The sequence below is a fragment of the Echinops telfairi genome, unplaced genomic scaffold (genome assembly GCF_000313985.2).
Source record: "Echinops telfairi isolate 266 unplaced genomic scaffold, ASM31398v2 ScPeMD7_31;HRSCAF=116, whole genome shotgun sequence".
In the NCBI taxonomy this organism is placed as follows: domain Eukaryota; kingdom Metazoa; phylum Chordata; class Mammalia; order Afrosoricida; family Tenrecidae; genus Echinops; species Echinops telfairi.
This window is the reverse complement of record NW_022103928.1, coordinates 13,905,209-13,917,413: the sequence shown is the minus strand read 5'-3', so window position 1 is coordinate 13,917,413 and position 12,205 is coordinate 13,905,209. Positions and strand designations below refer to the sequence as shown.

The 12,205-nt window shown below is 54.7% G+C and overlaps 1 protein-coding gene across 1 annotated transcript in view; it reads right to left on the bottom strand.

Moving 5' to 3' along the window:
- Nucleotides 1–919: 919 nt before the first annotated feature.
- The window catches only part of LRIG1 (leucine rich repeats and immunoglobulin like domains 1), a 105,197-nt gene continuing 93,911 nt past the window's right edge, over nucleotides 920–12,205 (bottom strand). Inside the window, exons 12-20 of the mRNA XM_045290123.1 lie at nucleotides 9,280–9,351; nucleotides 8,647–8,718; nucleotides 5,488–5,651; nucleotides 3,838–4,158; nucleotides 3,398–3,679; nucleotides 2,372–2,791; nucleotides 2,044–2,169; nucleotides 1,550–1,696; nucleotides 920–1,252 (exon numbers count right to left, since the gene is read on the bottom strand). Of these exons, the coding sequence (XP_045146058.1) occupies nucleotides 972–1,252; nucleotides 1,550–1,696; nucleotides 2,044–2,169; nucleotides 2,372–2,791; nucleotides 3,398–3,679; nucleotides 3,838–4,158; nucleotides 5,488–5,651; nucleotides 8,647–8,718; nucleotides 9,280–9,351 (1,885 nt within the window). The 3' untranslated portion in view covers nucleotides 920–971. The remainder of the gene's footprint in view (nucleotides 1,253–1,549; nucleotides 1,697–2,043; nucleotides 2,170–2,371; nucleotides 2,792–3,397; nucleotides 3,680–3,837; nucleotides 4,159–5,487; nucleotides 5,652–8,646; nucleotides 8,719–9,279; nucleotides 9,352–12,205) is intronic.

Below are 12,205 nucleotides of genomic sequence, written 5' to 3'. Positions count from 1 at the left end.
TCATATTGGCAAAACTAAAACATCTCTTTTGAGAAATCCACAGGTAGCCTTTCCGGCTAATCCAAAGCCTCCACGGACACCAACAAGCCCACATTTGCTGTCAGCACAGCATGGGCGTGGACGCAGGGAGGGCGGGGTCTAAGTCCTTGCAGTGGATTCCTGCCCACACTTGGACTTTGTGGGTTCAGGTATCCTTCTCCTTGAACCAGCATTCACTGTGCCTGCAGGAGGGTCTGACCCTCGCAGCTAACCTGGATGGACAGCCTGCCCGAATGTGGTTCTCAGAGACCCCCAATTAAACAGAAATCTGGTATGAAAAATAACATTGCCAAAAAGGTACACTTTTTATTCTGTTAACCATGTGCTGAAGATCAAAATAGCCTCTGTAAAAGATATATATAATATATATATGAAATCTCTGAAAACTCTTATATACACTGGTATCAAATACTTTTTTTGCCTTTTGTACACAATAGCCGCTTTGCATTTCTGTGCTTCAGATGCAAGTCCTCTGAACTATCGCTGTACTTCACATGGAAGTTAAAACTATGTACAAATCCGCGCAGCCCTGCCTACCTCTCCGAGGTGGACGCGATGAGAGCTGAGGCACAGCTTAGATTTTTGGTGCAAAGAGCAAAGGCGCACCCCGTTTCCCAAGGAGCTGTCCAGGCAGTGGGGCAGACTTGGGGCAGGAGTCGCAGGCCTTGGGGAGGTGCCCATTGGGGAGAAGGAAGTGCTGAGCTTCACCGAGGGCCTCACGAGGGCCGGCGCTGCCGTCTGTGAGCTCAGGGCCGCCTGACGGGAACACTGAGGGCAGCCGGAGGTCTGGAGAGGCCGGCGCACACCCCCTCGCTACAGTCCAAGAACCTCCTCCAAGACAGGAAAGAGGAGCGATTGAGGTTCTTCTACCAGCCCCCCCCACCCCGGCACAGTGCATTCCAATCCGTCTGCTGTGGCCGCCGCTGCAGTCACTAAAAACAGCTACCTTTCCCATCCAGAGGTGCTGCTGGCTTTTTCTTCAAGGACGACAGCATTCTGTCGTGATTGCTGGGGTAGAGGGAACCGGGAGCATCGACACAGGATGCATCCATAGTCTCGCTGCTCAGGGTTTGTGGACAATGTTCTTGGTTGTGCCCCGCAGGCTCCTGGCCGCTCGGGGTTCTAGGCTGGGCACCGTCTCTGGACACGTGTTCCTGGGCATGACCATCTGCTTCAGTGCCGCTGTCACTGTGTCCTAGTGGGCCACTGTGCTCTGGGGGGACAGTTAAAGCCCATCAGAGCCAGGCCGCCTCCCCCCACGGCCCAGTGCACACACAGAACAACTTGCCAAAGAGCCCTGTTGCCAGGGTACAGAGACTCATGTCGGTGAGGTTTGACCCTCGGCCTCATGAGTGAATAGAGACTAACTTCGAAGACAGAACTTAGAAAACAAAACTCCAAGGTAGTCACAGGCCAATCAACCCATCTCCCTTCTCAGGCATATAGGTTAACCTGAGTTTGATTTATTTTCAGAAGAAAACCCTCTTCCTGGTGGAAGCCCCCCTGATACCTGTTTGATGTGGGCCAGGGGTCCTATGGGCATTCTCTGTCGTTTTCCAGGGCTCTTTGTTGAAGCCCATGCAGAGCTTGGGCTGTCTGCATGCAACGACGTGAGCGTCCACCGCCGGAAAGAGGAGCACATCTCTCGGGCAAACACCTGCAACAGATTGCCACAGTTAGGGGCCCTGCCACAAGAAAGAAGCCTTGGGGAGCAGTGGGCCCAGGGCTGCTTGCACAGCCTTGTTCGAACGCTCTGTAGAGGGGACAATGACTCTCCAGGAGGCAGCCTTTCAGTGCCCTGTGCAGACAAGCCATTCTCAGAGGGGCAAAACTTGGACTACGGCTGGTATGAAGGGACTTTATTCAGGACAAAGAATTTGTCCCCAAATACTACTGGAAGCTGCCTCGTGAGCACAAGGGATACCCCTCCACCATGCTTTCATGATCTGTTCACACAGCTGCCCAGTCTCATACCAGGCCTGCCTTTTGGCGCTTAGGCCTTACCATTGCTCTCAATGTGTCCGTTGACCTGAAGGCCACCCTCAGTCCTGACCACAGTGTCCTGCCGGTCAGAAAGGGTCCCCTGAGAAGAGAGGTAGCTTGGAACATCAGGTGGCACAATGGTTTCATCTGCAAGGAGACAAGATTGTCAAGAAGCCCAGAGGCCCTCACAGAGCCTATCTCCCACTCCCACTCCCCCGCAGACAGAATGCGGGAAGGAGCATGGCATTCAGAGGGCCCTTGAACACCTCAAGATCTGGGCCAAGCTCACGGAAACAATCCCACAGGACTGATGCACTGACACTCTTGCCCCGCCTCGTTCGCGCCTGACCTGTGTTGGTGACGCTGTACTCCTCGCTCTTTTTCCTGGTGTGGTAGATGATGCACACCCAGACCAGAGAGGTCAGCACGATGCTGCACACCACAGCGATGGTGAAGATGCCCATGCTGGTCCCATCCTTCCTGCAACCCACGGCGGGCAGGACGCTCAGCTGGCTGTGAGCCCGCTCCGTGCCCAGGGCATTGGATATCTCACAGGTGTATCGGCCAGCGTCATCGGCCACCACGTTCTGAACAACAAGCAGCTGGCGGCCAGGGGTGAAGTGGTGCCGCTCACTGAGGTCGAGGGGCTGGTCCCCCTTGAGCCAGGTGATGCGGGGTGGTGGGCTCCCGGTGGCTTTACATTGAAGTGCCACTGTTTCTCCGAAAGACACCACACGGTCTTCCAAGGGCACCACCAGCGACGGGGTTTCTGCAAGAAGGCAGTGCAGGTCTTAAAACGCTTGCTACGGGCTTACCCAATCCTCTGTAACATGCCATGGAAACGCTTCACATGAGCTGCTAATCCCAAAGCGCTCGGGGGATGGCTTCAACACGGAGAACAGTTTCTGGGCCAGAGATCCTCCACTGTTTCTAGAGTGTCCCACTTAAAGGGCCACTCTGACTCGTTTTAACCCTGAACCCTACAAAGATACATCGTTCACTGGCCATCATTTGCTGTTTTAAGACATGGAGCCGTTTTGTTCAAGACAATCTTCAAAAACCAACCCCCCACCCCCATGTCTTTAAGTCAATTCCAACTCAGCCCGTAAGGCAGCAGCACCACCCCAAAGGGTCTCCAGGGTGGTCATCTGACAGAAACAAACTGCTACAGCTCTACTACACAGTGGTTAGTGGGGTCAAGCCAGTGACCTTGTGACCAACAACTGACTGTACACGTCTTGGGGCGTTGCCCACTGTACAGCAGAGGCTACCACGCTTCCTTGCACTGAGCAGTTGCCTCGCCTGGCCCTGCCACACCTTTGCTATGTAAGCAGCTGTCTCTCATACACACGCGCACAGGTGTCAAGAGGCGTACCTAAGACAGTCAGGGTGGCGTTGGCAGAAACAGAGCCGGCGGAGTTCTGAGCAGTACAGCTGTAGACCCCCATGTCATCCACTTTGACATCAGTGATGAAAAACACGTCGTCGTCGGGCATCACGTGCATGCGGCGCTCCCGGGCTGCAGGGAAGTCTGTGCCTCCGTCCTTTTGCCAGGCGATCTGAGGGCTGGGGTGGCCCTGGGCAGCACACTCGAGGCGGGCCATGGTGCCAGTTCGGATGGCAATGTCCTGGGGCATTTTGGTGAAGGATGGCAGCACTAGAGGACACGAATGGGCCAGGTTACAGAAAGCGACACGCAGCCCACCCCGCCTCTCTCCTGCGGCATCAAGGGCTCTCTGGACTACTAGTCGGGTGCTGAACTATGCACGCCCAGGAACAGAGGACTTAACAGTGCCCCAGCGAAGTCTCCCATACCATTCACTGTGAGCCTGGCCTTCTGCGAGTAGGTGGACCCGAAGTGGTTGGTGATGATGCACTGGTAGCGGCCCTCGTGCCCCAGAGTGACATGGCGGAGGTGCAGTATGGTGGTATACTCCATCACCTCCCCGTCCTGTGGGCGGACGTGGGCGAAGTTCTCCATGTCGGCGTTCGCCAGGACCTCACTGTCCTTCTTCCAGGCAAAGGTCATTGGGGAGCTGCTGCTGCTGGCTGCCGAGCAGGTGAAGCGGATGTCCTTGCCCAGCACAGCCACGGTTGTCCCGGGCTGCGTGATGATCTGGGGCTTGGGAAGGTCATCTGTGGGGAGAGGACCCACTGTAGTCACCTGGGCTCTCTGAGCTGCCTGCAAATCCATCCACGATCCGACCTTACGTGGCTCCACCCCTTAGGACAGGGCAGGCCTCACAGCAGCTGTCACAGCCAAAGGGAGGTGAGGATGGAGCTGGAGGGTCTGTTAACTTTTCATTCCATTTCCCACAAACCTCCCAATCCCCACCCCAAACACAGAATGCTCAAGAAAGTCACCAAAGGTTTACAACAACCCATGGGGTATTGTTAAGAACGGGTGAATTTCCACTAGTCCTGGTCTCCCTGTCTCTGCAGCAGCTCTAAAAGTATGGCCAAGCTGCTGGGGAGCGGGATCGGACAGGGTTTAGAGCGTCCAGAAAAGGCTCCTCGGTACAGATCTCCATCTGGTAGCTACGTGGACACACCCCCTTCGCAGGGTTTGCCTTTACCTGGCCTGCCTCTGTGAGCACTCTGCTCCTTTCTAAGGAGGCAGTGGTTTTGATTAGTCAGCTACACAGCCACGGCCGCTGGGGCTTTCATCCCTCAAAAGGAGCCCTGCCGTCTGCAGCTCTTCCCCCCTCCCCTCCCCAGCCCTCAGCAGCTGCCACCACCGCTGTGCACTGATGGCCCTCCACAGCCCAAATGTCCACCAGGGGCAGGTCCACACCCCATGCCAAAGTCCAGCAGCTGGCCCTGGCCCTGTGGCAGAGGCGGGCAACTGAGGTCACATGCTGAGCAGTGACCTCCACAACCATTCTACACCTCGACAATGGGGTCATCTCTCTGAACATAGGGTGCCGGGCTCCTAACTCAACTAGTAGGCGAGTGTCCTCAACTGTTCAACAGTTTCTGAGTTCACTGCAACCAAACTCAGATCCTGCTGCCCCTGGTCAGGAGACAGCCAAAGTCTCCTTCCGATGAGCAGAAGGAAAATTTGGAACTACAAGGAGGTCTGGCAGGAACAAGAGTGCAAGTCAGCATCGGGATTTTTTCACTAGAGCAACTATACTCCAGCGACTTGCTTTTTCTATATTTAACGTTTTTCATTCTTGGGGTTAGAAAGAAACCCTAACCCCCAGCGTTGAACACCAAGTACGTTCCCAGCTTCATGCCAGAGCCCTCCTGAAACAACAGAGCCACCGTCTCACCTAACTCCTGCTCCCTTCTCTGTGCACGTGCTCCAAGAACCTCGACATCTCCCAGTCAGGAAGTGCCACGCGGTTTCAGTGTGTGGCTCACTGCATGCAGCAGCTGCTCCAGCCCCAGGAGGCCCGCCACGATGAAGAGCTCCTCCCGGCCTCCCCCTTCACGGACAGGAAACCATATCAGCACTCTTACCACACACAAAACTCTCCAAGGGCACAGAGAAGATGCTCTGGCCCTTTAGTGACAGCGGGTGGGCGCAGGTGGCTGTCACAAAGGCTTGCAGCGTCCTCCCCATCAACCAGGTGGGCAGCCATTTCAGCTGGCAGTCACACAGGAAGCTGTCACTGCTTATGTGGCTGAAAGAAAAAGGGAAGTGGAGGCTTGCGGGTGACCACAAATGGGTGTCATCAACCCACATAACCACCAGCTTTCAACGTCACAGAGCACGTTTCCCACTCAGTGACCCAGATCAGTACCTGCAAGCTACCTGCGATTTTACTTAAAATGCAGCTTCTGGCTCAGAACAGGGAGGGATCCACTGGCTCCCCCCCACCCCCTTCTAACCAGCTCCCAGGTGATGCTCATGCTGTGTGGGACCGGGCAATAGTAAAGACAGCGAGCTGACCCATCTTTAAGGCAAGCACTGTCCATGGCCCTGGAAACACCCTCTCACGCTGGTGGGGTGAGCTAGCAGTTACCGTCCCCTCTGATGGTGAGCTACGTGGGAAGCCTGGCCGTCAACTATGGCACCAAGTCTAGGAGGGCTCCCTGCCTATGACGCTGCTAGTTTTCCATTTGGTTAGCCTGCAGTTTCAGACTTCCACACTGCACCTGGCCAGCGCGTTTCTCTGGTTGGCCTAGATCTGTACGCCTGCATCATTCAGGAGGCCGCAGGGTATAGCCCCGCTCCCTGTAGCGTGAGTGAGCTGGTGAGTTCATGGCCACCGCCGGGGAGCAGGAGAACGTACTTCGGTTTTACACAGCTTGAACCACCACAGGGAGTAGTGTCCTTTTCCTCTCCCAGCACTAAAGATAAACCTTTTAAACAGAAATTGGCATTCGCCATCTCGGCAGGCATTCCTTCCTGAGGAGTCTGGGAAGAAAGTCAACCCAATGCTGAATGACCTCAAGGCTGTGCGCGAGCGAATGTTGGCCACCTCATGGCAAGGGAAAGACCCAGAAAGCACCCGGGTCTCCCTGTAACAAACTTCTGTGGCACATGGTGGTCAAAGCGATTAAGCTTGTAAAGTCCCCAAACACAACCTAAGTTAGTATGTATCAACGGCCTCCTTCTCCGTCCACCATGTTCTCTGGTCATCAAGGCAGCATGGCCTGGCCCTCGTCTTGCTGTACCACTGCGGCTGCTGGGTGACTGAGGAATGAGGAAGGGGTGGGGTGTGGTACATGTGTGTATGCACACAGTGTTTGTGTGGTGCGTGTGTTCAGCCAGACAATCCCTGAAGTCCTGCTGTTGCTACTCGATCCCAGGTTAACCCCAGAAAATATTTCCTTTAAGACAAATCATTTCTCTCAAAGCTGGCCCATAACCAACCGTGTGTTTGATGGGCAAGGAGCGCTCTGCTTGGAGACACTTGGGGTGGGGGCGAGGGAGCATTCACACAGGAGAACATGGCAGCTTCTCAGCAGGAGTTGTGTGCGAGTGGTGACGACCAGACTGCCAGTTCTCAGACCTCTGCAGCCCGGGTGAGGAGCCAAAAGGACTCTGACAAACGCCTCTGACCCCGCATCGAGGTCAAGGCTACGTTGAAAGCCTCGCTAGTGGCACTGTACACCCGAGCTTTCAAAGATTCCCACTAAGTCAAAGCACAGCCTCCTCAGCTACACAGGCTCTGCCTTTCCAGGCCCGCCACCCCTAGCCATCCCAAGCTCGCTGGCTCACACCGTGTGTTTCTAATCACTTGTGGAAATTTACCCAGAGGAGGACTAAGTGGCCAGTACAACTGCGTTGATCCAAGGAACGAAGAAAATGACCCAATGGAATTAACCGTATCTTCTCCATCTGAGGCCTGGGCCAGGGCCAGCCACAGCTGGGTACATGTAGAGCCTGCCGGGAAAGCCAGGCAGAGCTGCAGAGGCACGTGGGGCCCAAGGGCCGACCTAGTTCTTCACAATCAGAAAACCGTCTCAGGAAAACGTAATTTTCAGGCAAGCCAAAAAAAGAAGAGTATCTGCTAGCCCCTTTCTTCCCTCTTCCCATCGAATCCCATTCGTACTCTGTGAAGAGTTTCAGAGAGAAGCACCGAACCTGCGAGTGTACTTAACACTCTCACGTCACCCACCCTCCTCAGATGGTCTGAAACCAAACAGTCAGCCCTCCAGTGCCACGGAACTAGCTACTAAGTTCAAACACTGTATCTGAAAAGCATGGCCCTTCCAAGAAAAAGCCTTCTATCTTGAGACACTTGACTCTCTCAGAAAACAATGTCAGATCCTCTCCTCACCCAGAGAGGGTCACCGGGAGCCTGGCTGGAGTTTTCCAGACTGGGGTCGCAGGGCCGCCTGCCTACTCGGCACACAAGAATGGCAGCTGCCATCCTGTCAACATTTGGAGGAGCCCAAAGTCACCCCCAAGGAATCAGGTTCTCCTCTGGGAAAGGGAAAGGAGGGTCGGGTGTGGCCACTCTGCTGGAGCCTGTCCAGCCCTTGTCACCTTCGACAAGGTGCAAGTTTACCCATCACCACAAAGACATGGCCATCCCTTATCTCTGACCATCGTGCTCTTTAGAGAAGGCAACTTGCTGTAAGCCAGTGTTTATCAACCTGTGGGTCAGGAACCTCTTTGGGGGTCAAACGACCCTTTGCGCAGGGGTCACCTGATTCATAACAGTGGCAAAATTACAGTTTTGGAGTAGCAACAAAAAATTTTATGGTTGGGGGGTCACCACAACGTGAGGAAATATACATATAAAAAGGTTGAGAACCACTGCTTAAGCAAACTCAAAAGGTTAATGTTATAACTAAAGGAGTGATTATCTACTTTGTAGAAGAATTTAATTCTCATGTTTTTGAAGGGAGGTTAGCAGCCTGGGGCTGCTGCCCAGTTGGGGGGTAGGATTATAATGACACACAGTCACGCCCACTCGTTTGCATCCTGTCTCCAGCTGCCTTCTGCTACAGCAGCAGAGGTGAGCGGTCAGGACAGAAACACATGTGCTGTGCTGCCTTTTAGGGGAAAGTCTGCGGAGGCCCTGGTCCAAAACTAGTCCCCAGGGGCATTTTGGGGGAAAGGATCTACAACTAGACAATTATTACACAAAGGGAGGTATGGCTGCATTACAGGAGTATCTTACTCTCACACACTCCAGGCTCCTGAGAGCCCCAGGTACTTACAGCTCTTTGAGATTCTTCATCTTCACAAAGGCGTCGGACTGCACAGATCGGATCGCATTCTCGCCGAGGTTCCTGAAAAAGAACACGCTTCACTCACCAAGAGAAATCCCAGGTCCCTTTAAGGGTCAGCCACCCCTTAAACAATTCATCTGTGAGGCAGACACCTGAGGATTTCCGAGTCACAGGTATGAGCCAAACCCCATCTGGGGGGGCTGTCATTTCCACACATTGACCCAAGCCCCTGCACAGCATGGGGGAGGCCTGCTGATTCAGAGAAACCGGAATCAGGAGCAGGGGGTGGGGCTTGAATTGGTGGGTCACATGCTGAGGTGTCAGCATGGCAGTAAACATGGCCCTTGGGGGGGCTATGAGGGTGCAATGGTGGGGTGGGGGCAGTAATTTCTCCAAATACCAGTTGTATGAATTGGGAGCCCACCGAGTACCACATTTTCTGGAGCTAGCTGGGGGTTTTTTGCACAGGCAAAAACAAAGGCCAAAGCTGAAGCTGCCTTTTAATGAGAAGGAAGCAGCTGGCACTTCCACACAGCCCATTTCTCGGTTTACAAAGATGCAATTAACTTGTAGCAGAATTCCCGGACATTCGCATCTTGGCAGGGCTGGCACGATACTCACAGGTGCTCAAGGCTGTCCAGCCCCGAGAAGGCCCTCTTAGCCACGGACTTGATCTTGTTTCCAAACAGAGTCCTGCAGTTTCCAAACACCCCGAAAGGGCAAGGAGAGGGGGGTGGGAAGAAAGAGAATACACAATTAGGGTCGTGCTATCTGATACGTCTGTCCAGCACGACGCAGGTGGGAATCTGTGCTGTGCTAAGATGAAGGGGCGGAAGTGTGCGTGCCTTCCCCTCTCTGAAATGAAATACTTTGATCTTTGTTAGAATTTTGCTGTGATGACAGGCTGGAATTGCATGCACCATCTCCCCTAAAGAAGACCCTCTGCTATGGCAAGTGGAAATCACTGTGCCCAGGCCATCTCCAAGGACCACCCAAGGGCTGGAAGGGAGGGGTCTCACAGAGGAAGGGAGCCAGAAGGAATTCAGAAACTGAAACTGCTGCCCCATTTAAAACCTGCATTCCAGGGTATAGCTTCCCCACAAACACAGGAGAAAAGGCGTGCATCAGGATGGCCCGGAAGGCCGGCCATGTTGGCAGGCAGGGTGGGGACCTGCATTTCCTTGGGGTTGACCTGGTCTCTCAACAAGACTCCAGCTTTTATAGGATGGCAGGAGGTCCGAGGTTCATTACAGCCCAGGTGCAAGTCTTCCCCACAGGGCATCACCAAACCCCATCCCCCACCATTGCCCAAGGCCTGTAACCCCTGCTTTACACATTCACAAGCAGGGGGCTCTCTCTTCTATGCAATTCCAAGCTTACCCCCCCAAGTGTTCTCAGAAGCCACCATCTGCCAACACACAGCAAATATGCTGCCAACCGCTAGGGCACCCTACTTCTCTGAGGGGCAGAGGGTGAGCTGGGGGACACAGGTTGCAACAGCTGCCCCGCTCAGACTGTTGCTGAAGGCCCACCAGGGTGCCCCATCGCCACAGGCTCCTCCGGCACTCCCGGGAGTGCTCAGAATCGGGCTGGCTCCTGGGGAGCCAGGCAAGTTGGCCCCTCACTGGTAGGGAGAGAGCTGGGCTTGTGTTAGGATCAGGGCCCACAAAGGATAAAAAACGGCAAGCCCAGCAACACCCCAGGGCAGAAAAGAGAACAGAAGGCACCAGGGCAGCCTGGGACATCACCTGGAAAAGGACTCTTCAGAGAGCCCTGCAAACAAACTCAGCACACGTCTCACTCTCCAGCCCTCTTGGTCGGAGTTCCTTGGTTGGTAAAAAGGGGCCAGTGTGCAAAGTGCATTAAGCGAGCTTCCGAAAAGCAGGGGGCACCTGCACTAGGAACACAGCCGGGCCAGGCTCACACCAGAACAGTGGCCAATAACAGGGAGCCCAGGTCTCTCTCACTCCATGCCCAGGGCCACTTCCGGGACCCCTGCCCTTCACAGCCCCCTTGCCTTCCACCAACCCCTCTGTTGAAGTAGCCTCATTCAGCCCTCAGACAAAGCCTGCTCTGTTTTCTGCCTCTGGAGGGTGCAGGGCATTGAGGCCAAGGACCCTTCGCTAGTCTCTCTGAGGCAGGCGGGCAGAGTGCATGTGAAAACGACCTCACTAGCCTCTCTCGTTCGGAAAGATTCCATATAAAATTAACCAGCCCCAGAAACCCAGTAGCCACCCGGATCGATACTCCTACCCACAGAGCCGGCCAGGCTGGGCAGCACATGGGCACTGGACCCCACCTTGCCGTGGCGGGGGCCAGTATGCTCCAGAGACCTGGCAGACTCTCGTTGCACTACCTCCTTTAGTTGGCCATCAGCTAGGCCCAGGAAAAGGCTTTACTTCATGCATTAAATATTAGTCACACTGACCTCCTTTACGATGAAGGCAGGCTGTTCTTTCTAGTAGTGACAAGACAATAAAGCACATTCTCACTAATGCAGGGAAAGGGGCACAGTCCTGGAACCCTAGGGAGCCATTCTCAGTGCCTTCAGGTCACCGATGGAGTTAGAACCCAAGGAAATGGGTTGTCATCACCCTGTTAGGTGGAAGCGGGCTCCTAGGTTCTCACGTGGGACAGGGGCTGAGCTGAGGCTGGTTGGTGCTGACATCTACCGAAGGCTGCTGCAGATGGGCGAGCTGTGGCGGGCCAGAGGGAAGCCGAGGCCTGACTCCTCCAAGAGCCCCGTAAAGTCAAGTCACCTATCACCGCCTCACCCACATCTACCGTACAGCTCAGCGACAGGCTCTCAAGGGCCTAGTCGCTACTGGGGGAGGCTGGCAGTAATGGGAGCAGCCATGACAGGGCAACCCTTCCTCTGCCAGCAAGGAGGGCCATCCTGCTGGCCTTCCACCCTGTGGAAATGGAGAGGCTCCACCTCATAATTCACCTCTGTCCATCCCTAGGTCACAGCCAGGGGCCCAGTGATCTCAGGGGTATCATGGGGGGGAGAGGGCGTAACACATGGGAGTACTCAACTTGTCCACCCAGCCCCTCCAAGTATCCCCTTGAGTGATTGGCACACAGTGAGCCACCACCCATGTATGCTCCGTGGGCCAGGACGGGAGAGCGAGCTTTGGAGCCAACCAATCCTGATCCTGCGTGGCTGTGGGCAGAGGTGCCTGCTCCCTGCTAGACAGCACACGTGCCCTACAGGGCAGGTGGCCTATGCTGGGGGCTACCTGAACTAGCTGTTGCCTATTGTTCTTGGTAATGCCTATTTCCACTTATAATTAGGATTGACAACACAGCACCAAAGCCTTAAAAGCCATCAAGTTTCTCGACACTCCACCATTTCACACAATCCCCATAAACTGAGTCAGAGAGCAAGGTTCCTTGGTGCAAAGAACTACCACGAAATCTGGCTGCACTCAAGCCCGTCACAGTGCATGGAGAGGAGAGCCCATGGGCTGGGGACACAGGTCTTCGGGCCCACAGAAAGCAAGGCCCTAGGCAGCAGTGGAGCACTGACAGCGGTGAGGTGAGCTGC